The following is a 26913-nucleotide window of genomic DNA, read 5'->3' as shown; positions in this document are numbered from 1 at the left end:
CTTCACATAGCCTCCATCTCTTCTTTCACTAATGAACGTGGAAATCAATGAGTTGTACTGCACGGCAACAATTTGTTTTTAATACATGTGCTGATTTTTAGTTAGTTTAGTTATTGAGTGTTAAAAGTGTTAAAAACCTGAGCTTTTAATGGTGATTGATGGTGTGGATAACATCTTGTACATTCCAATACCCATATTACCATACTATTTAGTATGCCAGAAAAAGATTTAGTGTGTCATACATCATGGGTTCTATCTTACACCTGGCGCACAACGCAGCGCAACTGTCATTGCTCGTTTCAGACCGTCGCAGTTGTCATTTTCACGCCCAGCGCCCACATTGTGTATGTAGCAAATGTACTTTTGCCCATCTGTGTGCCCATCTGTGTGCCCATGGGCTCGTTGGAATGAGGTGTGGTTTGAGGCAGCAGAAAGCGATTGCGCCACTGACCAACAAAAACCTGGTCTAAAGTCTGGCGCAGTATTTTCCTGCTATTTAAAGGGCACATTATTCAGATAGATGTGTCTACATAGGAGGGTTCACTACACTCGACTTGTTACACACACAGGGAAGCACAGCAGCTCTCCTCCTCAATTAAATACAGTGCATTAAAACAATTCCATCCAGCCAATGGTAGACTGATAAACTTTTAACAAAAGTTGAAATGCCTTTCTTTCAGTTCAGTTTGCGATACCCCTATACATTTTTATTTTCATTCTAAGATTATCCTGGAGGAGGCCGGTAATATTTACATATTAATCTCAACTAAACCTGTGTTTACTTTCTTCACTGAGACAGACAAAAATTCGAAAATTAAAAAACTCAATCAAAGTTCAGCATTGGGAAGAGAAGAGATACGGGACAAGATGAGGAGACTGAGAGACGAAGAAAGAGAGAAGGTGATGAAGATGAGAGAGGAAGAACAGGTACTGCACTACTGTGCCCAGGATAGGATTAGCATTGTGTCCCTGTGCTGTTCAACACAAAGAAAAACTGTCCTGATCCAATTCAAACAATATAATTACCACAGTGATAATCACAGTGATATGTTCTTGGGTAATAACAGTGGAATGAGCTCAATTTAGACAAACATCCAGCACATTGATGAAATGTAGAAGGTGTGTATAATTTTATAATAAAGACCTCTGTAGGCTGCTCCTCATCTCTGCTGCAGGCTGACAGCTCGAGCCGAGGCTACGTTAGCTGTTACTAGCATAACACACCCGAATCTGTGACCTAACACATAGATGTATAAACAGAACTGGATACAGCGTTGGAGGCGGGCTCCCGTTCATTCCTATGAGAGTTACTAAGTGGCGCGTGAAGCCAAAATGGCTAGACTGCCGAAAGATAAAATACTCAGATCATCCAGCGATCTTCCGCATCCATTGGACCCATAGAGCAGGCGCAGTAGCGTTTCCTTTAATTCCACGTCCCAGCCCTCGCTCCAGCCTAAGTTTGGGTCTCATTCACATCAACGAAGGAAGGAAAATAACTCTGGATTCACCTACAGTATTAGTGCATTTTACAACTTTTAGGACCTAATAATTTCAATAAGTGTTAGTACTGGAGAGTTGATTTACCTCAAAAGAAATTTGAGTTACAGACGTCTCTTTCCCAATGTCAGTCTATGGGAAAAAGTATTTTTGGGCCTAATTGCATCACATGACGGACACGGAAGTTGTAGTACCGCCGTTTGGCCACTATGAAAATTTGCTTCAATGCCCGGCGCTCTTTCTGGGGGCTTGACCTAAGAGTTGGCAGTCGGGTTCCATTGTTGGTAAGGTTTTGACAAGGAAGACAAATGTCTGGGATATAAAAGATGATACCTGTGGTTCTGCTGCAGAAAATTATATCCTTTTTCTTAAACTGTCCATCGTGAGTCTGACAGTGTTATAACAAAGCACGCTAAATTGCTGGAGTAGTCTTTTAAGTTTATATTGCGCCTTAGCGGTGCATACAGGATAGCCAAACAAATCTGCAATTAATCAAATTACTACAAACTTATGCCAAATTCACTCCAGGCAGCTGCGGCTCACCGCAATAATTACATATTTCCACGGCCGGGAGGCGTGTTCATGTGTTTCAGGTGGGAAGAAATTTGTTGTAACATAGGTCAACATGTCACAGGATCTGTTTACTGATCAGCTGAGTTAAACTTTAAAAGTTAAACTTTACCCAACGTTTCGTTTGGCCGCCGCAGTATCAGACGGCTGCAGCTTGCTGAGCTCGGGAGTGACTGCTGCAGCTTTTCATAGACCTTGCAGGGCAGCTCACTGCAGGCCGCACTTCGCTTCTGCTCTGTGTGAATTCGGCGTGACTGCTACATGGTGAATCCAGAGCCTTAAAGGCCCCCTGCGGCTCCCGTTGTCCACTTTGCCTGGTTAACTTTCTATCTAGGTATTTTATATCCACAATAAACAAAACCATTATTCTAGTAATGTGCACTCAGTGCAGACCTCCACCAGGTGTGTCTGCAATGACTACTGCTGTAATGTGTGATTTTATGATTGCAAACCACAGTTGTCTAACCCCCATTTAGACCGCAAATGAATCAGATGTGTTTTTCACTCGCACGTCTCACACAACAGATACGCTGTCATTGTAATCTAAGCAGATTTTCTCTTCAAGTCTAGTTTTTCAACAATGCATGTGTAAACGTGAGGTTGATGCCCAACAGAGGCAGACCTTTAGGGGGGCTCCGAGTTCTCTCCCAGGAAATTTTGAGCATCAAACACTTAATTTCCTTCATTCTAGTGAATTTTTATGCATCGATTTCTGCCTTTTCTGCACCCAGTTATGGTGGAAATGTCTTTATTTATGTAAAGGAAAACACAAAATTCAAGCGCCAGATGACAATTCAAAATATAATGGAATATAATGCAGTAGCCTAAGGCTTTCAGTCATTCTGTATTGCTTTCAGATATTTATTCTCCTGTAGATAATTTTTTTCTCATTTAATGTTCTCCCTTTATAACCTATATCTATGGTAATAACGACCAATTTGACCCAATGTTTTCTGTCAGAACATTCAGCAATTTATTCGCTAACGTTTCAACTTATTTAATTATTTATTAATTTATTTGCCAGGGACAATACATGAAGGCATTGTTACACTTAATTAAAGTATAACCGATGCAACGTATATAGGACTTCTAGCCGTAGCTAATTTGCAGACCGTGTCCCTGGTTAGAATACATAAATACATAATGCAACATCATACATAAAATCACATCATACAACATCGTACATTACAATCAATTTACATATGTATGTTCCCGATCAGTAATCTGTGATCACAGTTTTGATCAAAACTGAGCAGCTTATACTTTTTCAGAATTATACAGTGGTGCCATTTCATTGGTTTTTGATCCATTATTTTCAGTGTTTGTTTATATAGAAATGCAACAGGTCTGACAGTTGACGTGAAGCCTGGCTCTATACAGTAACACAATAAGACAAGTGTAAAAATATCATGGCATGCATAAACAGTTGAGCTGCCTTAAGGGCTTGTTTTTAATCTGCAAAGCGTCATCGTGAAATTCACTACCCACTTCTTCTTCTCCTGTGGTTTTACTGGCGGACTATCAATGTTAAAGGTGCATGCCGCCACCTCCTGTACCGGAGTGTGTAACATCATGACTTTATAGAGAAAACTGGATTTTAAACCTGTCTAACTAAAGCCATTTAAACCTGTAACTGTTTGTCCCTTGTCTCTAACAGACAAGTTTACAAAATCTAAAAATGATTTCAGAAAATAATAATAAAAGGCCTAATAATTAACCCTCTGAGACCCACGTAGACACGTTTCTGTCTTTTTTAGGGGGGACAGGGACTCTTTAGAGCAGTGGTCTCAAACTCAATTTACCTGGGGGCCGCTGGAGGCAGAGTCTGGGTGAGGCTGGGCCGCATCAGGTATTCCACAAAAAAAGCTTTGTTAAAAAAAAAAACAATCTTCTCAAACGTCATTATTAACAGTTCTTTAACTTGAATGGGTTCTTCTGAACATGAACTGTCCTGAACATTAATGGAACATTGAAGAACATGAACGGTTCTTCTGAACATGGCCTCTATTGCGTCTCCCACTTTTCCTGAAATTGTCTGTGCTCGTCACCAACCTTTCTCTTCACTGCAGGCTTTGAAAAAGACATGATATATATTCATTCCACTTGGTGTCACTCCGCAATAAAGTTGTGCCTGCTGTGTTTGTGTTGCTCTGCAATTACACCACCAAACCGCTAGTTGGCGGCGGCGTCTCTATGAGTTTCCTTCTTCTTCTTGTACTACAAACAGAAACTGAGTGGAGTTGGAGCTAATAACTGTTGAACCACAGAACTTTTACTGACATTACTGCAACGCCGAAAAGAGAAAATATATCTGAGTGGATTTGTGTGAACAAACATTGAAAAGATGGAGGCAGAGAGAAGTAGAACTTGGTCCTGGCCGCTCAGCATCGCTGAGAGACTGGACCAATCACAGCTGTTGCGGTCTGCGTCGCCGCGACGTGTAGTTACATTTCTGGAGAGGTGCACGTCAGGCTACGGCGTCGATTCAACGCAGAAGTATAAATCAAGCTTTAATCAAGCTTATGCGATGTTACACGGGCGCCGCCACAGTTGTTGTGAAATGTTTCTCTGCTTGCATCAAGCCCGGCCGATTGCCCGCCCCCGGGAGCCATATACCCCGCTGTGATTGGTAGGTTCGTTCAGCTCGGGCTCGCGCAACAAAGGGACCTTCAACGGCAAACTGCCATTCACATAAAACTCGCGGGCCGAGGGCGCCTGGTTAGCTCAGTTGGTAGAGCGGGCGCCCATGTAACAAGACTTGGTCCTGACCGCGGCGGCCCGGGTTCGAATCCGGCCTGTGGCCCTTTCCGCATCCACTCTCTCTCTCCCCCCTTTCCAAGACTCTATCCACTGTCCTGTCAATAAAAATGAAAAAATGCCCCCAAAAAAAACTTTATAAAAAAAAAAAAAATTTGCGGGCCGCACTAACATTAAACTTTCATATCAAGGTGGGGGCCACAAAATATCGTCTTGCGGGCCGCAATTGGCCCGCGGGCCGCGAGTTTGAGACCCCTGCTTTAGAGGGAGATAGCAGGTCAACAGTAGATGTCACATAGAAGTGGTATTTATCATTTGAAAGCTGTGAACCTGAAGATTCATTTGAGAAGTTAGAAATTGATAAGGTGATATAAGGTGTTATGAGAAAGTGTGAGTCACTGCAACCCCCAGAGATCCTTAAGCATGCAGCCATATATGAGCCCCGAGAATATGACGCAGTTTGGTGCAGCTGTATGTGAGATTAGCCGTGGACAAACACAGAGGTGCACCCCCCCTCACGCATGCAGTGACACAGTCACACCGATCTCATTATCTCCTCCCAGGAGATAACAAACACAGGATTTTCAACCAGCAGACCGCCATTTGTGTTCCACTTAAAGGGACTGTTTGTAACTTTTTAAGCGTATAAATGTAGTGGGTCGGGACACATGCGCTCTCGCAAATGCACGTTCGCGTGTAGCCGTTGTCTCTCCTCCGCTGCCTGCTCGCCTTCACTCAGACAGAGCGCGCGTTCTCGCTCAGCTCGCTCCACCTCTAGACGTGAACACGCGCTCACTCCACACTGCAGAAGAGTTAGTTTAGCTCTGAGAATATCTAGTGAATGTTCAGTGGATGTTTGGGCAGAAATAAATGCTGCAGCTCCTCCTGACCAACAGAGGTTTCCCGTGTCTTGTGAAGCGACGGCGCTCTGCAACGAGTTACGTTGTTGTCTCGTTACCGACCGGGTGCCGGTGTCTTCCTGCTCACTCTGGCTGTGGGCGGAGAGAGCAGGAAGACTCGCTGCAGAGCCCCGCTGCCTCAGCCTGCGCTGAAGCAGGAAAAGCCAACACTAGGATCAGCAGTGATTCATGGAGAGACTTTAGTCTGGTCAGCTAACATAACAAAGCAGGTGAAATATAGAGTGATAGTGTGGTTTTAGCTGACGTGTGTCGCCTCACTGTTTTGAGCGATGCTCGTTCAGGTATATTTAGAACGAGCAAGCGCGAGCCCGACGCTGACTTTCGTTGATTTCACGGCAACAGGTGTTGCTGTTAACAAGCATTTCTGAAAGTTACAAATAGTCCCTTTAAAACAAAGGCCCTGTCGTACACAGATATTTTTAAAAACGGGTATTTTCTCTTTGTTTTGGTTTCTTGTCTACACGCAAACTGAGTTTTGGGTCACAAAGACGGATATTTTTTGCAAACGCCTTCTAAGGTAAGGTGTACCTTGAACTTTCATGCCAATAATGAATTTCATTCAATTGAAAAGGAAAGAGAAAGATTGGCCTCTCTCTCTCTCTCTCTCTTCCTCTCCCTCTTTCTCTCTGTCTCTCTCTTCCTCTCTCTCTCTCTCTCTCCCTCTCTCCCTCTCCTCTTTCTCTCCCTCTCTCTCTGTCTGTCTCTCTCTCTCTCTCTCTCCCTCTCTCCCTCTCCTCTTTCTCTCCCTCTCTCTGTCTCTCTGTCTCTCTCTCTCTCTCTTCCTCTCTCTCTCTCTCTGTCTGTCTCTCTCTCTCTCTCTCTCCCTCTCTCCCTCTCCTCTTTCTCTCCCTCTCTCTGTCTCTCTGTCTCTCTCTCTCTCTCTTCCTCTCTCTCTCTCTCTCTGTCTGTCTCTCTCTCTCTCTCCCTCTCTCCCTCTCCTCTTTCTCTCCCTCTCTCTCTGTCTCTCTCTCTCTCTCTGTCTCTCTTCCTCTCTCTCTCTCTCTCTGTCTGTCTCTCTCTCTCCCTCTCTCCCTCTCTCCCTCTCTCCCTCTCCTCTTTCTCTCCCTCTCTCTCTGTCTCTCTCTCTCTCTCTCTGTCTGTCTCTCTCTCTCTCTCCCTCTCTCCCTCTCCTCTTTCTCTCCCTCTCTCCCTCTCTCTCTGTCTCTCTGTCTCTCTCTCTCTCTCTGTCTCTCTTCCTCTCTCTCTCTCTCTCTGTCTGTCTCTCTCTCTCTCTCTCTCTCTCCCTCTCTCCCTCTCCTCTTTCTCTCCCTCTCTCTCTGTCTCTCTGTCTCTCTCTCTCTCTCTGTCTCTCTTCCTCTCTCTCTCTCTCTCTCTGTCTGTCTCTCTCTCTCTGTCTCTCTCTCTCTCTCTCTCTCTGTCTCTCTTCCTCTCTCTCTCTCTCTCTGTCTGTCTCTCTCTCTCTCTCTCTCTCTGTCTCTCTTCCTCTCTCTCTCTCTCTCTGTCTGTCTCTCTCTCTCTCTCTCTCTCTCCCTCTCCTCTTTCTCTCCCTCTCTCTCTGTCTCTCTGTCTCTCTCTCTCTCTCTCTGTCTGTCTCTCTCTCTCTATCTCTCTCTCTTTAAGAAAGCTTTATAAACAGCAGTCGCTGCTGAGTCGCATCACACAACTTGTTGATCATGCTTCACTTCAGCTTCTCCACAGTTATGCTCCTGACACAGCAGGTGTGCAGTTTATAGATTAGAACCCAATAGCCTAATAATACTACTAATACTACTAATAATACTACTAATAATAATACTACTACTACTAATAATAATAATAATAATAAGAGAGGAAAAAGTGCTAAAATGATGGTTTGGTTGTGTGTGGTGTTGTGGATGTGCAGCCCTGTCCTGACAGCAGCAGCAGGACAGAGACTCAACGACTCCTCACTTCTTGGAGAGGAGATATTGTCCTACACGGAGCATTTCCTCAACGTGTCGGGTCAGCTGGATAACCGGACTTCTGGGTTTTTCCTGCTGGACTTTGACGACGGGATGCTGGAGGACTGGCGCTCTCTGGCCAGTAAGAAGCGCCGCGGAGGAGAGTCTCAGGACGGCCGGGTGAAGGCGCTGCTGGTGGCCGCCTACTCTCTCATCATTGTGATCTCTCTGTTCGGCAACACGCTGGTGTGCCATGTGGTGGTGAAAAACAAGCGCACCCTGTCCGCCACCAGCTTGTTTATCATGAACCTGGCTGTGGCTGATATCTTCATCACCGTCCTCAATACGCCCTTCACCCTGGTAGGAACACCTTTCACTTTTAAATATACACTGTAAACAATTGCTGTTAATTTACAGCAGGATTTCAACAGTATTAATCTGTTATTTCTAAAAACAGTGCTTTACTGTTAAAGGTCCCATATTATAAAAAAGTGAGATTTTCATGTTTTATTATTATAAAGCAGGCTTAAGTCCTATATAAATACTGTGAAAGTATCAAAACACTCAATCCACTGGGAAATACACACAGTCCGTATTCAGAAATTCTGCATTTGAAACAAGCTGGGATTTCTGCCCGTTCGTGATGTCACGAATCTACAATATTTAAACCCTTGACACAATTTTTAACGTAAACATTCTAAATGCGTCCCAGTTTATTTCCTGGTTGCAGTGGATGTGAATGTCATCAGCTGACAGGAAGTACACATGGACCCAAACTGACCCAACGCAATTCCGTTGCAATTCTGTCAAAATGCGCTAAAACGGAGCGTTTCAGACAGAGGGTAAATACAGGCATATTCAGGCTGACAGTACGAGGAAAATAAAGTTTTTTTTACCATTACAGCAAGTAAACATGTCCTAGTAGAAACACACAATACAAGTATTAACCTGCAAATTAGCATAATATGGGACCTTTAATACAAAAGAAAACCTGTTAAATTATGCTCAAAGGGCTGTTTTTTAACTGAACTATAATGCATTCTTAAAAAACAGCACTTTACTGCTGATCAGCTGTCTAAAGTATCATCAGTAACAGTTTCATGCAGTATTTTTTTACTTCTGGGACCTGATCTGCACATGTGAGGCTTGTACATTGTACATGATTGTAATATCAGTGAATTAGCTTTATTGTTCTTCACTCACATGTCGTTATGGTTTTCATTCTGTGCTTGTAGCCAGCTATAGACAGACATTTTGGGAAAAGTGTCAACAAGTCTATTATAGCCTTTTCCCTAACAAGTGCCTTTAATTGTATTTAGTGTGAATATTCCTATGTCTGTAACCTGCTAAGTCTATTCATCTAGGCAAAAAATAATGTTCATTAAAATGTATGTACAAAATACAACCTAAATAGTGCATTAAAACAAATCAGTAAGATAATGTAAAAGAAAGGTGAAAAAAACAGCTATATAATGTATCTTTAAACAGTAAATTAACTGTAAAATATTGTGAAATTAATAAAAAAAACAACCAGTTCAAACTGTATTTTTCATTAACAGTACAAAGCTGTAAATTTCAGCGACAGTATAATAATGTTAATTTTACAGTAACATAAAGGCAACCCTGCTGCCAGTTCTTTACTGTTATTTTACTGGGAAATTCTTAACAGTGTAGGGCTGGGACATACTTATGTAGAATACTAGCCTTTACTGTATGAATTGTGTAATAAAGTTAAAGTTAAAGCTAAAGTTTCAGGGCTTCGGCAATAACGTTTTTGGTCTCCGATTCACTGCTTTGTTCTCACTAACGCCGCTCCCTCTCATCATTCACTCTATAGCTTGCGCGACTATCGTTGCTCTCTCTCTTTACCTCACTCGATGAGTCGTGGAGGAGGGGCCAACTTTGAATGCCGCGTGTTTACAGACAGCAACCAACAACTGTTACATTATACCTTTAATAATATAGCATAATCCATTAGTTGAGTTATATTTTGTATTAATAATCAGAATTTGCAATGTAAGTAGTTACGTAAAGTTGATTAAACAATGTAGTGGTATATATATAGTAGTATAAAGTAGCATAAAATGGAAATACTCAAGAAAAGTACAAGTACCTCAAAATTGTACTTAAGTAGTAGTTGTTGTAGTAGAAGTTAGTAGTTACTTTCCACTACTGGAGCCATATCTGCACTGCTGAAAGGGTTCATCAAGTACAGTGTAGTATTAAGGCACCAAGTGTGTGTGTGTGTGTGTGTGTGTGTGTGTGTGTTTAGGGAGTGACAGAGACAAGTGAATCACCCAGGTCCTGTCTGTTCCCTGGATTTATGATTTACATTGAGGCAGAAACTTTGAAATCATATTCCCATTGCCTATTAAATATTAATCTGGAGACATACAACTCCATGAGAATTTAAGTGGTTTAAGTGGTCATAAAACTATCAATCATCAGAAGAACTGAGCGATCCCAACCAACTTTACTGTCTTTCAGAGACTATAGCAGACTTAGTTTCAGAGCCAACTGGAATGGTCATATTCAAAGGGGTCCCTTGACCTCTGACCTCAAGATATGTGAATGATAATGGGTTCTATGGGTACCCACGAGTCTCCCATTTATAGACATGCCCACTTTATGATAATCACATGCAGTTTGGGGCAAAAAAGCATGCAGTTTTTTGCATTAAGTATAAATGTGTTACTTTCACCAATTCTAAAAATGGTTTCTGCACACAATGTGTATGACTGGAAAGCGGAGTGTTGCCGTTGACTTCGACTTGTGGATCCAATGAGCCCAATTGTATTCATGTGTGATGATGTTAATCCTGATAGTGAAACTTGACCTCCCTGTATAAAATGACCTGTGGTGACCTGTAGGATAATCACAGCCTCATGAAACTTTACAGCCACAAACTACAGACCTAGAGCATTCAGAGGATGGATGGCTTTCCTAGGTAGTTTGACAATAAGGGGGTTTCTGAGCAGTTTTTAGAACAGAAGTGCTCGCCATCCAATCGCCGAAAAATGCAATTCTTGCAGAAATCTCCAAATGTCAAAAGGTTTCGATACAAAATCACAGCATGGCTTTTTCTATGGTGTTCCTCAAGGTCTTGCTGTTTTAATGTGGTATTTTGGAGTGATTATTGATCATTTTAATCAATTCTCTAATGGTAAAAAATGGTTAAATTTAGCACCAAATCTTTATAACAAATTATATCAACCCAAACATTGCTGCAACAACTTGAGACATAATAGAGCATGGGAATGACCATCATATACTTCCATCATTATGTTCTAAACCTTTATACACTTTCACAATTTATTTGAATTAAATCATTAATCAAGTTGTGTTTATTATAGATTTATGATTAGAACAACTTGACACACTTGACCTGCTATCTCCCCTAAACACCCCCTGTCCCCCCTTACAAAAGACAAAAACATGTCCATGCGGGTCTCAGAAGGTTAACAGTATCAGTTAATGTCTTGATGGATGGATGAGGTTGGTAAATTGATAGATGTACATGATCTATTTTGTGTGTGTTCCCTCAGGTCCGGTTCGTGAACAGCACCTGGGTGTTTGGGAGGGCAATGTGTCACATCAGTCGTTTCGTACAGTACTGCTCCCTGCACGTCTCGACTCTCACACTGACCGCCATCGCACTGGACCGTCGGCAGGTTTGTCTACTTCAGGAGATGAAGCAGTGGTGCTCTTCTGTCCTTGGAAAGCATCACAGCTTGATACCATTTACTGTGTGACGTACAGAGCACTATAATGAGAAGTTATGCCATGAAGGTGAATGTTTTAGCTGCAAGGTGCTCCCAATATTCTGGTAATGAAACAGTAAGCCTTGATAAGATGGGATTTTTCCCCTGCCATAAAGTACCATTGTATAAAGTTTGGAAAGTCACTAAGAACAAATACTGAGCTTAAGTAAAATGTACTCCTTCTCCTCACAAAAAAACACCATCTATTTGAGGCCCATGTTTCAGATCTCTGTGAGTTGTTAGCAGCCGTTCTACCAATAGATGTATACAGTATATATAAGACTGTATATATTGATGGATGACACGTCTCTACTTCCTCCCACTGTACAAAAGTGAAGCCAAAATATTCCGGATACGGGCCGAGTACGGCTGCAGCTTGCTGGCGTGAGCCACGTAGATGCTACGTTAGCACCACGGTAGATGTTTGGCTAGAAAGACACAAAAACTAACCATAATATCTCTATAACTATCATCATCATCATTCCTCTTCATCCCCTATGGGACATAAGGCTTCAATGAGCTCTCTCCATTGTATACGGTCCTTGGCAGCATGTTGGGCCTCTCCCCATGACAGGTTCATCTTGTCCAGCTCCTGTGTCACAGTTCTGCGCCAGGTGGATTTGGGCCTCCCGGGTTTTCTTTTGCCTGGTGGTGTCCATCTTAAGGCGACTCTCGGGATCCGGTCCTGCTCCATTCTCAGCACATGGCCTAGCCATCTCAGACGTCTGTGTGTAATTTCCTTGATGATGCTACGGCTACCGTTTTTTTTGTACAGTTGATGGTTGGAGATTTTGTTTGGCCAAAAGATCTGGCATATTCGTCGGAGGCATCCATTGTGAAAAACTTCCACTCTCCTCATATCACTTTTGATCACTCGCCAACTCTCTGAGCCATACAGCAGAACAGACTTGACATTGCTGTTGTACAAAAGCATCTTAGTTTTAAGGCTGTATTGCTTGGACCTCCAGATGGAACGGAGTTGGGAGAAGGCACCCTGAGCCTTTCCCAGCCTTGTTTTAATGTCTTTCTGCACTGCACTATCTTTACTGATGAGGCTGCCCAGGTATGTGAACTCTTCCACAAACTCAAGTGGTGCCCCATTTACAAGAATGGGTGCTGCAGGGGTGGAGTTTACACACATCACTTGAGTTTTGGAGATGTTGATGTTTAGTCCAACCTGTCTGGCAAAGTTGTTGAGCCTGTCAGTTTTGGCCTGCATGTTCGAGTGGTTGGTTGTAAGGAGAGCGATATCGTCTGCAAAGTCAAGATCTTCCAGCTGAGAGAACAGGGTCCACTGGATGCCTCTGGGTTTGTCTGCTGTGGTGTTTGTTGTGATCCAGTCTATGGTAACAAGGAAAAGGATGGGAGAGATGATGCACCCCTGTCTCACTCCGGACTGTACGGAAAACCTTTCAGAGATGGTATTGCCCATGATGACACTGCACTCAAAATGTTCATAGAATGTTTTTATGATTTGGATGATTTTTGGTGGAATTCCATAGGAGTGTAGTATCTTCCAGAGAGTGTTTCGGTGAACACTGTCGAAGGCCTTCCTGAAGTCTACAAAGTTGATATAAAGGGGTGTGTTCCATTCCAAGCACTGCTCAAGAATGTTTCGCAGAGCGAAGATCTGGTCCGCACATCCTCTTCCCTTCCTGAAACCCGCTTGCTCCTGTCTAAGCCTGGTGTCAATGGCTGTCTCCATCCTGTTAAGAAGGATTTTACAGAACACCTTGCTGGGAATTGATAGAAGGGTGATTCCTCGCCAGTTGTCGCAGTTTTTGGTATCGCCTTTCTTGGGAATTTTGACGATGAGACCTTTGGACCAGTCTTCAGGGATGGTGTCACTATTCCAGATGTTTTGGAAGAGGTCCGTCAGAACTCGTGTTGATGTGGGAATGTCTGCCTTCAGCATTTCAGCATGGATAGCGTCTATGCCACATGCCTTGCCACCCTTTAGGGTTAGGATGGCAGTTTTAACCTCTGCAAAGTCAGGGGGGCTGATGTTAATGTCCAGGATATTGTCTGTTGTTGTGATGTTAGCTAGTTGTTCTGGCTCAGGGAGGTTGAGCACTTCCTGGAAGTGTTGGACCCATCTTGCTGCTTGCTCGCGCTCTGATGTACAGATGTTGCCATTCTTGTCCCTAACATGGGTAGTTTGGCTTGTACATTTTCCACAGAGTCTCTTTGTGATCTTGTACACTGTGCCCAGATTTCCATAGGCTGCTGCCTTCTCGGCTACATTTGCCAGGTTTTCAACAAAGACTCTCTTGTCTCTCCTTGCACTCCTCTTTACCTCTCTGTCCTTATTTTTATAGGATGACTTGGCTTTTTCGAGGAGTCTTTGGGACTTGGTGTTCAGTATCTTTGCCTTCAGCTGTTTCCTCTCTTCAATTGTTTGCCAGGTGTTAGCTGATATCCATTCTTTGGCCCCTTTCTGCTTGAAGCCCAGTACTTTTTGTGCCGTTTCTGAATATATGGCCTTAATGGCATGCCATTTACTGTTTATGGTGGTGGTGGATTCTTCTTCCAAAACAGAGGCAGCATCTAGTGTGCTGAAGCGGTTTCTGAGTTCCAACACAAACTCCTTGTTGTTCTTAGGATACTGGAGTTTTGCAATGTCCACTTTCTTCTGTCGTTGGCCTTGTGGGACCGACTTTCTCAATTTCAGCTTGATGGTGGCAGCGATAAGGTAGTGGTCGCTATAGGCATCTGCACCCCGGTATGCTCTAACATCTTGTAGTGACCTACACCACTTACCATTAATGATAATGTGGTCTATTTGGTTGATAGTCCTACCATCAGGTGACTTCCATGTGAGCTTGTGGATGTCCTTGTGTGGAAAGATGGTTCCGCCGATGACCAGGTTGTTACTCATGCAGAAACCAACAAGGCGTTCACCATTGTTGTTTCTTTCGCCACACCCATGGGTGCCCATTGCCCTCTCGTTGTTGGAATTGTCGGTTCCCACTTTGGCATTCATGTCGCCAATTATCAGAAGCATGTCGTGTTGGGGTACCTTAGAGACCGCCATTTGTAGCTGTTCGTACCAATCCTCTTTGACCTCCTCTTCAGCCTCATTGGTTGGTGCATAGCACTGCAAGATGGTGAGTTTGCAGAACTTTGAGTTGAGACGCGCTCTGATCAGTCTCTCACTGACTGGTTCCCATTCCAGCAAGGTTTTGGCTTTCTCCTTTGAGAGTATGACAGCTACTCCATGTGTGTGGGTATTCTCATGCCCTGAATGGAGGATGACAGATCCATCATACAGCACTTGACGTCCGGAGCCACTCCAGTGACTTTCACTTATTCCCAGGATGTCCAGATGATACCTTTTCATCTCACTGAGGACTTGTGCTGTCTTGGAGGTCTCAAACATGGTTCGGACATTCCATGCTCCAAGGCGGATCTTGGTTTTTGGCCCAAGTAGACCCTCTCTCACACTCCTGACTTCCTTTCGGCTTTCATCAGGAGTGATCATACTACCACCCAAATAGTTTGGGTGGCTGGGATATACTATGGGCCTGGTAACAATAGTTTTGCTCATTTTAGTTTCTGTAACAAGATGTTTTTTACGGGGTAGAGTTGTTAGCCCCACGCCCAACCCTCAAGTATGAGGGTTATTGGTGGAGTTGATTTGTTAGTCCTCTCCCTTTAGCCTAGTGTCTTCCAGGTATCAGATTACAGACTCATACCACATGAGACCAGACAGGTTTTAAGGTAGTGTACAAGCTGCCCCGGCACGTCAAGCCCAATCAACTCCTGCTACCATGTAGCATATATAGTCTATAACTATAGTTATGCTTAAATTGACACAGTCTCGGGACGGCTATGGAAGGTTAAAGTTACACCAACGCGAATGACTCTCTCAATTGTTTAATGAGTAGCGGAGGTCATTTGGAGCAGAGCCATTGTGTAGAGTATGTGTGTACGTGGGAAATGAGTGGTGAAGCAAGAGAGAGAGAAAGAGCGGCAGCGACGGGAACGAGTAACGTTATCGACTCCGGCCCAAGCAGTTCTCTGCTTCTATAGAAGCATGGCGGTGCATCATAGTGGACTCCGTGAAGACTCTTGGTTTCAGGTGTTTATACACTAAAGAAAACATACTTTTTAATATGATATTTCATTTCTGCCAATAGATCCAATAGATGTTACACACGGTTCCTTTAAAACCAAAAAAAATTAACACTTGAATATACATCAGCGTGATAAGAACATCATAAAATGACAGAAACCATCTTTGGGAAGACTTTCATCGACTCATGGCCCATCCGCTAACATGGAGGGGGCGGGATTTATAACCTACAGTATACTGCAGCCAGCCATCTGGGGGCGATTGAGATGTTTTGGCTTCACTTTTTATTTCACAAAAAGCAAAGATTAGGGAAAAGTTAAAAAATGAAAATAGATTTGTGTATCAGCACTCTGTTCCTGAATCTGAGTCCATTTTTCTACAAAATACTGAATCTCGATGTGTGCTATGTGTGGGTGTCTTCAGGTTTGACCCAGAAGTTCACATTTTCACAAAAATTACAGCAATCGGGTGCTAAGTGTTTTAAAGTACCCTAACCACCTCCGTGAGCTGTGCGTCACAGCAGCTGCTGCAGCTCCAACTTCTGACCGTGTTGACACGCGGGCCATCGGCAGGCCAAACTACAAAAAACAACTTATTTTTCTTTTGTTTGTTGTTCAACTCTCACAGTTCTAAAACTGTTAAAATTGTTAAATGGCCAACCAAAGTGATTGAAGACATCCTGACAATTTAGGGAAATGGACATTTTTAAAATGCTTTATCTTAGTGTCCTTTTTTAAAAAATTGAGAATTGAATAAATTGAGTATTTTTTTTCAGCTTCAACTTGAGTTCTTTTGTTGTATCTGAAGGTCACGTTGAAATCGTGAGCCAGATCGACTTTCCCTCTTCACTCCTCTCACCATAGCAGTGGTTAGACGGTGGAGATACCTGAGGACACTGTGCAGGTTATAAACTGTAATCTTGTTTTGCAGCACTGTCTGAAATTGCCCCCCCCGTTCATTGGCTTATCCCTACATGAATCAGAACAGTGCGGTGCTTGCACAGTGAAAGCTCCCAATGCTAAAAACATGTCACGAAAATACTCTCCACATGATAAGCCCTCGTAAGGTACTAGAGTGAGTAGTAAACAGGGACTCATGTTTTATGACAGTGATTTATGACTGTAAACTCATGCACTGTATTGTGGGATTTTTCATTTAGGCTACATGCCATGAACACTATACATCTTTTTGAGTTTATTTATGACTTTGGAAACAGCTGATGACAAGACAATTGCACCTCAAAGTCCAATTAGTAAGGCAAGGCAATTTTATTTATAAACTACCATTCAGACACAAGGCAATTCAAAGTGCTTTACAGGAGCATTCAAATATATTAAGTATATTTAAGGTGCTCTATACGATATCCAGAGCATTAATATAGCAATAAACTACTATTTGCTATGTAAAGATATAGAGAAGTAATGTCTTCCTGAGCAGAGAATGAAGTCACGCTCCCTCTGTGTATTGTAATACAAGCTTCTCAGTGCTTTGTTTACGTCGCCGGGCCGGCCGCGTGTCTTTTAGTGCATGTTAGGGCATGTGAGCGTGCCCCACGGGCTAGCTCACGGCCGCCGTTCTGCACTGTCACAGCTGATAACGCTGTCCCAACGAAGCGTAGCACCTACCCTCCGGTTCTCCCCCAGGTTAACACTGTTAGCTGTCAGCAGTGTTGCCATTGTTTTCACTGTTAGCACCGTTAGCTGCGATGTTGAGAGCCAGACGGAGGCAATAGAAATGCTCCCAATCTCGCATTTAACACCTTTAAACACAAGACTTTAAGAACACATTACAATTGCACAAAGCAGAAGAACAAGCAAATCAGTAGTTAAATATTAGAATGAGCTGTTGTAGCTGTTCTGGAGCTTTTAGTCATATCTCACAATCTTTTGCTCAGTTGTCACGGCGTTGCACTTGATGGATTTCTCGTTCAAATCGGCATAATTGGATAAAAGTAGAAAATTGCAACACTCTGCACTTCCACAGCAGATCCATTCACACATCCATACACGTTGCTGATGGATTTCAACACTCTATTGTGTATTTTAGATTGTTTAGTTTATTTAAATGACATTGTTTAACTGTATCTCCTGAAAGGGAGTCCTTTTCACTCTCCTTGATCCAGTTCGTCCACAATACGTGGTGCAAAGATTTAAAACGAAAAAGAATTAAAACACTCAGATAACATGGCAGAAAGTGGATATACTGAACTACAGCAGTGGTTCTCAACCTGGGGGTTAGGATCCCCAAGGGGGTCGTGAAATAATTTCTGGGGGTCGCCATATGGTTGTGGATGAAAAAAACAACAACATACTTTATACTTGGGAATGTTTTTTACATTACATTGCCTGAACCAGTTATATATTTAGCCTCAGAATAGAGGTGAACACCAACCTGATCATTCTGGGGGGGGGTCGCAACTCAAAAGAGAACTACTGCAGATAGAGACAGTAAGAAAAAATACAACGCAAACACATAATGTGACCGTCAAATCCAGCCCCTATAACAAAAATATCTGGCCACAAATTTTCACAAATCTACTGTAGGTAATGTAAACCACAGGCTCATGTAATTACCAATAAACATGACCATGTAACAACAAATATAATCAATGATTGGCATCTCAAACACTAATACTATTAAGTAGAAATGGCGTGCTGACAATAACAATAGTATTTTCATTCAACCATAAATGAAACAGGCCATTGTTTATTGAGAGTGGGGATAATGACACCTGCCCTCGAATGCAGCCCTAAAACAACAAGTTTTATAAATCAGTTTTTATTCCTCAATTTCCTTTGTGCATAGCTTTGTGGGAGACTAATGTCCACCAAAGCCCACTCAAAAATCAAGGGTATTTTAGTATGCATACATACATTTACCATTGTGAACACACTTAATATTCTAAAGCTGCTATAGACGAAGTATGAATTTAGGACAAGGCTACAGTGTGCTCCCGCTGGTGCTGTCCATGGTGCTGAATTTAAAGGGAGAGAGACAGTTGAAATGCGAAATGATTTCAAGTAGATATTCGGGCATCGCATGATATCAGAGATGTGGGTGTACATGTGAATGGCTTATATTTACAGTCAGGTCAATTTAGGGGACAAGGGGCTTAACGCTTAAACGCTAAAAACTTAACGCTTTGGATGCTATTGTGGCCACAACTAAAGAGAATATTCCAGTAGCATTGAAATGACATGATGTCCTTGAAAATATGCAGCGCCTGCAGTTGCTATTATATTTTCCTTTAAGTCTTTAATTAAATCTTTCATTTCTAACGCCTGTTTGTGCATTTTTCAGTGCTGGAACGCCTCCCCATTTATAATGTACAATGTGTCAGTTACATACATGAACCATGCTTCATAATGCGTACACAGCCATCCGCCGTTGTATGCAACTAACACAGCAGAACAGAAGTGATGACCATGCAAAGGAAAACTTTGAAAAGATTAACAGTTTATATGATATACGAGCATATTGAAAAATGTTCACTCAAGTACAAGCTGTACTTAAACTTTGTAAGTTGCTCCTCCACAGCGTACACGCACAGTCACAGCATCTCAACAACTTTGGGTCAGATTGTTGGCTTTTCTGATGACTAATGGGAGCTCTGCGGATGTTTGAAATTACTTTGAGCCATTTGTATTCCTGTAGGATTTACAACTCTACGAGCACTTAGTAATCACTAACGACACCTGGGAGGAAAATGCAGCTTAATTAAATGAGCCACACTCGTTGCTGGATACGAGTCTCATTTTTCATTCAGTGTATCTGCATGAATTTATGATTTATTATTCCCAGTTTTCTCCCGCAATTAAGCAGTGTTTAGATTTGCTTATTAAAACGTACAATTTTTTCTTCTCAATCTTTGATAACAGCTGTGGAGCTAAATAAATGTGCTCTTCTTTTTTCATTATTTGCTGCTAGTCTACAACCGTACAGCAATATGAAAGATGGCGTTATGTGAATTATTAATACAAAAATATTGTTTTTTTCAGTGTGATCCAGTTAGTAAATGGCCTTGCATTTATATAGCGCCATTCTAGTCTTCCGACCACTCAAAGCGCTTTACACTACATGTCAGCATTCACCCATTCACACACCCATTCACACACTGATGGCAGACAAGGATCTAATCTAAATACTCATTCACACACCGATGGCACAGCCTTCGGGAGCAATTCAGGGTTCCGTGTCTTGCCCAAGGACACTTCGACATGCGAACTGGAGGAGTCAGGAATCTAACCTCCGACTTTCTGATTGGTAGGTGACCCGACCTCTGAGCCACAGCCGCTCAGTGGCAAGAGGTAGCTGTCCATATGATGTTTATATTTTTTTCTGAACGTCATTTTTCAATTGTTCCCAATGCGATGAAAGTGTAGAAAAAAAAGCTGAACCCAGCATCTTTTTTCGGAGGGCTCCGACTTTTTTTGTGCGGCTGCTCCGAGTGTTTCCAGTTGAAAATCACTGAAGTGTTAAGAAAAGTGCTGGTGTCCACTGGATCCCAACCTGGGGGTCCCGACCCCCACTAAGGGGTCGCCAAAGCTTAACGGGGGGTTGCGAGGCCTTCTTGATTTTAAGGCGTGTAAGACAACTTTACAGTTGGCCTATAGCATTTCATTCATTTCAGTGAAGAAAAGTAAAAGTTTGGATTATTATTTACAGGTATAATATGCAAGAATTAACTAAAAAACAATATATAGACTGATACAAAAATAATCCCTCTCAATCATCACTTATGCCCCACTAGAAATGTGTGGCGGTGTCTGTATCTGTGGAGGCCCTGCAGTTTATCAGTTGTTCTGTACTGTTATTGTTATGCATTGAATATGATATGAAATATCTATTAAATGTGTCACTTAGTCAGGGGCTGTTAGTTTACTCAATGATAGAAAAGGGGTTCCTTAAAGGACCCGTGTGTAACAATTAGGGGGATCTATTAGCAGAAATGGAATATAATATTAATAAGTATGTTTTCTTGTGTATAATCACCTGATAATAAGAATTGTGTTTTCGTTACCTTAGAGTGAGCTATTTATATCTACATAGGGACCCTCTCCATGGAGTCTGCCATGTCCCACCACCAAACCAAACTTTGATAGCTTTTCCTGCATGGGCTGGAGTGATAACATTACTCGCTCCCGTCGCAGCTGCTCTCTCTCTCTTGCTTCACCTCCCACTTCCCACGTACACACACACACACACACACACACACACTGTACACACTGGCTCTGGTACAAATGGCTGTAGAGAGGACCATTTGCTCCAACATGCTTTGCACACAGGAGCGGCTTCAGTTTATTGCAATCTCCTCACCTCACCGCTAGATACCGGCAGATCCTACACACTGGACCTTTAAGAAAAAAGTTGGGAACCACTATAGGCTATATATAAAAATATAAAATGAAGGCAACCATCACCATGGTGAAAAAACGATGTCAAACAAATAGATAATAAATAGCAAAGGGGCGATGCTATCATACGACGACGGTTCGGGTGTTGAGATGTTGTCAAGATGTTGTTGTCATAGAAACAAAACAGATCTTTTGATATTTGTTAATGTTGTGTAGGCCTACCAGAATCCAGGTGGTTTACATAACAGCGCAGACAGATTGAGCAAGAGGTTGATAAGCAGAAATTAGAAAAGGGTATGCTGTTTACTGTGTGTGTATGTTTGTGTTTGCGCTGACTTTGATGTGTGTGTGTTGATTTTGTTTCAGGTGATTTTGCACCCGTTGAGACCTCGCATGTCCCCGGCACAAGGCAGTGTTTGGGTCGCTGTTATCTGGATAATGGCCAGCTGCTTCTCCCTCCCGCATGCAATCTACCAGAAACTCCTGACTTTTACATACAGGTAAAATGATAAACACTCGCACATTTCCACAAGGAGAGATCCAGTGGAAGTGTATAGTAATATTTTGTGAGGTTGGCAACAGAGGAAGACCTTGGTGTTCAGATTCCACCGATGTGAAGCGTCTTCACTGAGTGAAAGCCCGTCAAGGTTGAATGTTTGTTGACTCCTGTGTATCAAAGTGACCTCCTCCCTCTGCAGACTTTATAGCTGTTGAGAAATGTTATCCAACTCCCTCATTTGCTCCCAATGAATAAGAGTCACGATCACTGTGGCTGCTAGAGGGCTTTGTCACTTTAATAATAAGGAGAATTCAGAATCGTGAATGCAAAGACTTTGAGAGTGGGAAGAAATAGCAGAAATTCACTCAAAATAAAGGCAAAATAGTGTATATGTGGGCTGGTGTGCTGAATATGCAAAGTATTATCAATGCATAATTACATTAACCCTAAGATACCCCCTTTCTGCCTTTCTGTTTTTGTCTTTTTTAGGAGGGTACAGGGGTCTTTAGGGGGAGATAACAGGTCAACAGTACATGTACATAGAAGTGGTGTACATCTTCTGAAAGCTGGGGATCTGAAGATTAATTTTAGATGCAGCTCAGCACTGTGTGTCAAGTTGTTCTAGTCATAAATCAGAAATAAACATTAATTAATTAATTAAAATATAGTGTGAAAGTGTATAAGGGCTTAGAACATTATGATCGAAGTATATGATGGCCATCCCCATGCTCACTTATGTCTCATAAGTTGTTAAAGCAATTTTTTTGGGTTGATACCATTTGTTACACAGATTTGGTGCTAAATTTAACTGTTTTTTACCACTCAAGAATTGATCAAAATGGTCAATAATCCCTCCAAAATGCCAAATTGAGACACCAAGACCTTGATGAACACCATAGAAAAAGCCATGCTGTGATTCAATATCAAAAACTTTTGACATTTGGAGATTTTGGCAAGAATTGCATTTTTCGGTGATTGGATGGCAAGCACTTCTGTTCTGGAAACTGCTCAGAAAACCCCTTTATTGTAAATCTAGCTAGGAAAGCCATACATCCTCTGAATGCTCTAGGTCTCTAGTTTGTGGTTGTAAAGTTTCATGAGGCTGTGATTATCCTAGAGGTCACAGCAGGTCATTTTATAGAGGGATGTCAAGTTTCAAATAACGGTCCCACTATGATCTATGGTCACCTCTATCATCACATATGAATACAATTGAGTTCATTGGATCCACAAGAGACTCATCTTTACAGTCATACCCAATTTATGTAATTCCAAGACTGTTTAGGGACCCCAGTATGCAGAAATATTCAAACACACAATTTTACTGTAGAATAGGTGAAAATAACACTCTTATACTGCATGCATAAAACTGCATGTGATGATCATAAAGTGGGCATGTCTGTAAAGGGGAGACTCGTGGGTACCCATAGAATCCATTTCCATTCACATATCTATCTTATCTATATCAAAAATGCCAAAAACACACTGGGTGCTCAAATGTGAGGATTTGCTGTTTTATCTTTTGGTCATCTATGATTATTAACTGTATATTTTGGTGTTTTGGGACTGTTAGTCAAACAAAAGTTATTTGAACATGTGTCATTGGGCTCTAGAGAGTTATAGTGGACAATTTCACAATATTCTGCCATTTTATAGACAAAACAATCAAGAAAATTATTTTAAAAAAGTATTTTGTTAGATGCAGGCCTACACTCACCTGTGACTTAATTCTCCCCACGTTCACCAATCTGTCGTTATTGCTTCCTCTGTACTGTAACTCTCCTCACCAGTAAGGAGAAGGAGCGCAGCCTGTGTGTCCCAGACTTCCCAGAGCCATCAGATGTCTACTGGCAGTATATCGACCTCCTGACCTTCATATTACTTTACATGCTGCCGCTCCTCATCATCACCGCCTCCTACACCACAGTGGCCTGCCGGCTGTGGCGCCACAACGCCATCGGTGACACCACAACGGCTCAGCACGCCGCCCAGAGAAGAAAGCGGCGGCGGACGTTGGCCATGTTGCTCCTGGTGGTCGGGATGTTCGCCGTCTGCTGGTTCCCACTCAACTGCTATGTTGTGCTGCTGTCCAGCCAGGCCATCCACTCGTCCAACGCCCTGTACTTCTGCTTTCACTGGCTGGCGATGAGCTCCACCTGCTACAACCCTTTCATCTACTGCTGTCTGAATCCCACCTTCCGCCAGGAGCTGCGGCTCCTCTTCCACATGTGCAGGAGGAAACGGAGGGCGGCGGTCGGGTTGGAGCCGGTGCTCCGCCCCGTAGCCGCTCCTTGTCACAGGAATGCCTGGCCCGACGACCACGAGTCCTCGAAGCCACGGCACGCTCTGTCACACTCGGGCCACGCCTCCTCCAGTCAGTCCCACGCCTCCTCCAGTCAGTCGCACAACCTCAAAGATACACATGTGCTCTTCACGGCCAGGCAGGTCCTCACAGGAAGAACTGACATCCTCTCAGTGGAGCCCATCGTGGCTGTGAGCTGACTGGGAACAACAATGGGATGGGATTATGGCGTTTGAGATTCTTCATTTTAGGGATTTCATCTTTGTTCCAAAGAGGACAGGAAATCTTAAAATCTCAGAGATGTGTGGCTGAGCCTGCGCAGGATTTGATTTTAATGGCAGCAGAGAGGACGTGGTTTTTGTGACGGCGCTAAATTGAGGAAACTGTCATGTCGTTTTTCCATCAGACACTGTCATCACAAAATAATTTCCCTGTGGTTTTATCCAGTTTTTATTTCTCTTCCCACACTGCTTCTCACTCAAAAATCCCTCACAAATCCCACATTAAGACACCGAGATCTTGAGGGACACCATAGAAAAAAGCCTCAGCCCTTCAAAACTGAACATCAGTTACCAGCTTCCGGTTGTAAAGCACGATCTTCCTCAGCAAATGGTGTTTGCCCAGTCGTTCAGTTTTACCATATCTGTGCACTTCAAGGTCTTCTCCATGTTGGCTTGGATTAAAAAAAAATCAACTTTTTGATCTTGGAAACAGCAGCTGACAAAACAAGGTCCATTTAGTAGATGTTCTGGATCTTTCTACCATTTTTTTTTTTTTATTGTCTTCATACTGTTGAGCATTGACACTATGATATACATGCAAAGGATGCAATGTGATGCAATGGGCTCATTCATCATGTCAGGTACGGACACATTGAGAATAAAAACTTGTTTGCATTGATCCGCAGGCCACTTCAAATTCCTCCTGCTGCTCATACTGTTTTCATGTTTCTCTCTGATTCACATGCAGCCAGAGGGTTTATAGAGTACGCACAGGGGAGGAAAATACACCAACAAAATATCACAGCAGTCTACGTTATTTATGTTCCTCATCGTACACTGTGTGAGATAATACTCTACACTGTGTGATTTTTGGGCCGTCCGAGATGAAAGTTGACAATCCCCAAAGAAACTGAACATTTTTGGTCAGTCTATATGGCCGACTTGGAGATTTGCAGATCAAACGCAGCCTGTGGCAAAATTCTGACGTGTTCTTCTCATGATGTGGCTGCTACAAACCACCCGTTGATGCAGAATAAATATGTCTACTTCAATTTGGTTCACACTGTTAAAAGCTTGCAGGTGCATCACAGTGTGCATGTTGAGGTTGAAGATCACAGCTGGCTCACAGTTCATTTTACATTGATAAAGCAGAGTTTGTTTTTACTCACTTCCTTCACTTCACATTCATACATACGTATGAAAAAAGCGTCAGCATGTGACCAGTTGGGATGAGAACTGAAATATTGCTTTATGTACCTCAGGTGCATGTCAACAGGGCTTACAGTCTGCAGTGTGAAGGTCATTATAAAGTATATGGGTACATGGATAGCAACAATCTTTAAAACTTCCATTCAGAGACAGAATACAACTAAACAAAAAGAATGAATGACCTCTACCATTGTGACTGCCAGCGCTCCAACCATTGCATATTACACTTTTCACCCTTTTCATGTCTTCATGTCCTCACAGGCTCGACTCCTGTCGGCACCTTCTGTACAGTGTGCATGTGGTTACTTTCTTCTGCAAATGAAAGGAAGCAGATTACAAGTGTTTATCCCAGCTGGTCATCTTTGTACGCACCTTCTTTTTTTTCACTATTTATCACGCCTTGTTTTGACAAACTGAATTGGAAAAAAACACATTTTCGTTTTGAAAGACAGGTCCTATTCATCACATTGCATCACGGGTCTGAGAAACATGTCCAAACATGAAAACAGGAAATGAAAACATGACACATGGTTGACGGTGTTTAACCCAGACAGCTGCAGTGCTTAAAGGACAACCATACAGTAAATTCAGCCTATGGTTTTCAGAACATCTGGATTAAAAGGGCACTAAAGCACCTAAAAAAGATGCAGAAAAAAATGCACATTTTTGACCGAAAATCGGTTCATAAAAACCTTTTGTCACTGTGTCTTTATAGTGCAGATTTTCTGCTACACAATGTCATTGTCGAATGACAATCTCAGTTGAAAGTGAAGAATTTTGTGGTTGAAAAATGTGTTATATATTTTCAGAGTTGAAGGCTTCGTCATTATTGTGTTCCCGTGTTGTAAAATTAAATGGAAAAGGAGACTTCAGTCTTTCTCTCAGGCTGCTTTTCACAATCCTGCCTAACAGAACATTTTCACATTCATGCAGCAAAAAGCATGAATGGCAGCTGAAAATATATTGTTGTAAGTGTTCAATGTTTCTTGTGAACAAAATATATTCTATGTTAAAATATTCTAACATGTTTTTCATACATGTGCATGTGGGTGTACATGTGCACAGATATGTAAAAGAAGAACAGCTGAATTGCTTGACATTTTTTCTCCCTGTGATTAATGAATCAGTTGCTTTATTTTCGGTTTGTTGGTTGGCTTATGGGCAACAGAGAAAATGATTGATATGCCTCAATAAAATCTTTGTCTCTTAATGTAGTTTTCCAGAGTTAATGGTTCAGAAATGTGAATAATATTCTGTGTTTTTCTGTGTCTGTGTTTTTGTTATTTTGCTGTCCCTTGTAAATGTTTGACACCATGAGATCCCTATCTTAAGATAAAATATGTTAAATAAAAACAGCAAAACCTGATTCAAAATTTTGGCTTTGAACGTTCAGACTTTTATTTCTTTTTTTTCTGGAAATATCAAAAGGCACTGATTGAACAATAACAACCGCTTTGATTCGTAAAAAGGGTAACTTTTGGTATTTGTCAACCTGGACCTTATTTTCTCATGTTTTTGTGACTAACTGACTAATAGGGACAACAATTTATGTCCAGTATTGAGAGTCAAGTGCAGTAGATGCTGTTAACAGGCTGAAATGAAGCTAATCCTTCATTTACGTCCACTAAAAGTCCTTTTTTTTTTTTTGCCATGACAAGCTTTGATTATTAATATAAGTGCCAAAATATGTTGCACCCACGAATCTCACCAGACTCAGGATGGACATGTTTTAAGAAATTTAATTCTGCAAGAATAACTAAAAAATACAAGAAACTATTAGCTGGTTTTCAGTGGTTTTGAAATCTGAGATCTCGAGAATAAAGTCATAACTTTACGGGAAAAAAAAGTCATGTCCTCCTCCACAAAAG

The 26913-nt window shown here is 42.2% G+C and overlaps 1 protein-coding gene across 3 annotated transcripts in view; it reads left to right on the top strand.

Annotated features, from left to right (window-relative positions):
• The window catches only part of LOC141764674 (G-protein coupled receptor 83-like), a 76808-nt gene extending 50378 nt beyond the window's left edge, over positions 1 to 26430 (top strand). For all 3 annotated transcript variants that reach the window (XM_074630047.1, XM_074630049.1, XM_074630048.1), the window contains 4 exons: positions 7588 to 7984; positions 11170 to 11295; positions 21181 to 21314; positions 23104 to 26430. In XM_074630047.1, the coding sequence (XP_074486148.1) occupies positions 7739 to 7984; positions 11170 to 11295; positions 21181 to 21314; positions 23104 to 23815 (1218 nt within the window). In that variant the 5' untranslated portion in view covers positions 7588 to 7738 and the 3' untranslated portion in view covers positions 23816 to 26430. The remainder of the gene's footprint in view (positions 1 to 7587; positions 7985 to 11169; positions 11296 to 21180; positions 21315 to 23103) is intronic.
• Positions 26431 to 26913: the final 483 nt, after the last annotated feature.

The sequence above is a fragment of the Sebastes fasciatus genome, chromosome 3 (genome assembly GCF_043250625.1).
Source record: "Sebastes fasciatus isolate fSebFas1 chromosome 3, fSebFas1.pri, whole genome shotgun sequence".
Taxonomy (NCBI): Eukaryota; Metazoa; Chordata; class Actinopteri; order Perciformes; family Sebastidae; genus Sebastes; species Sebastes fasciatus.
This window is presented reverse-complemented; position numbering and strand designations above follow the sequence as displayed.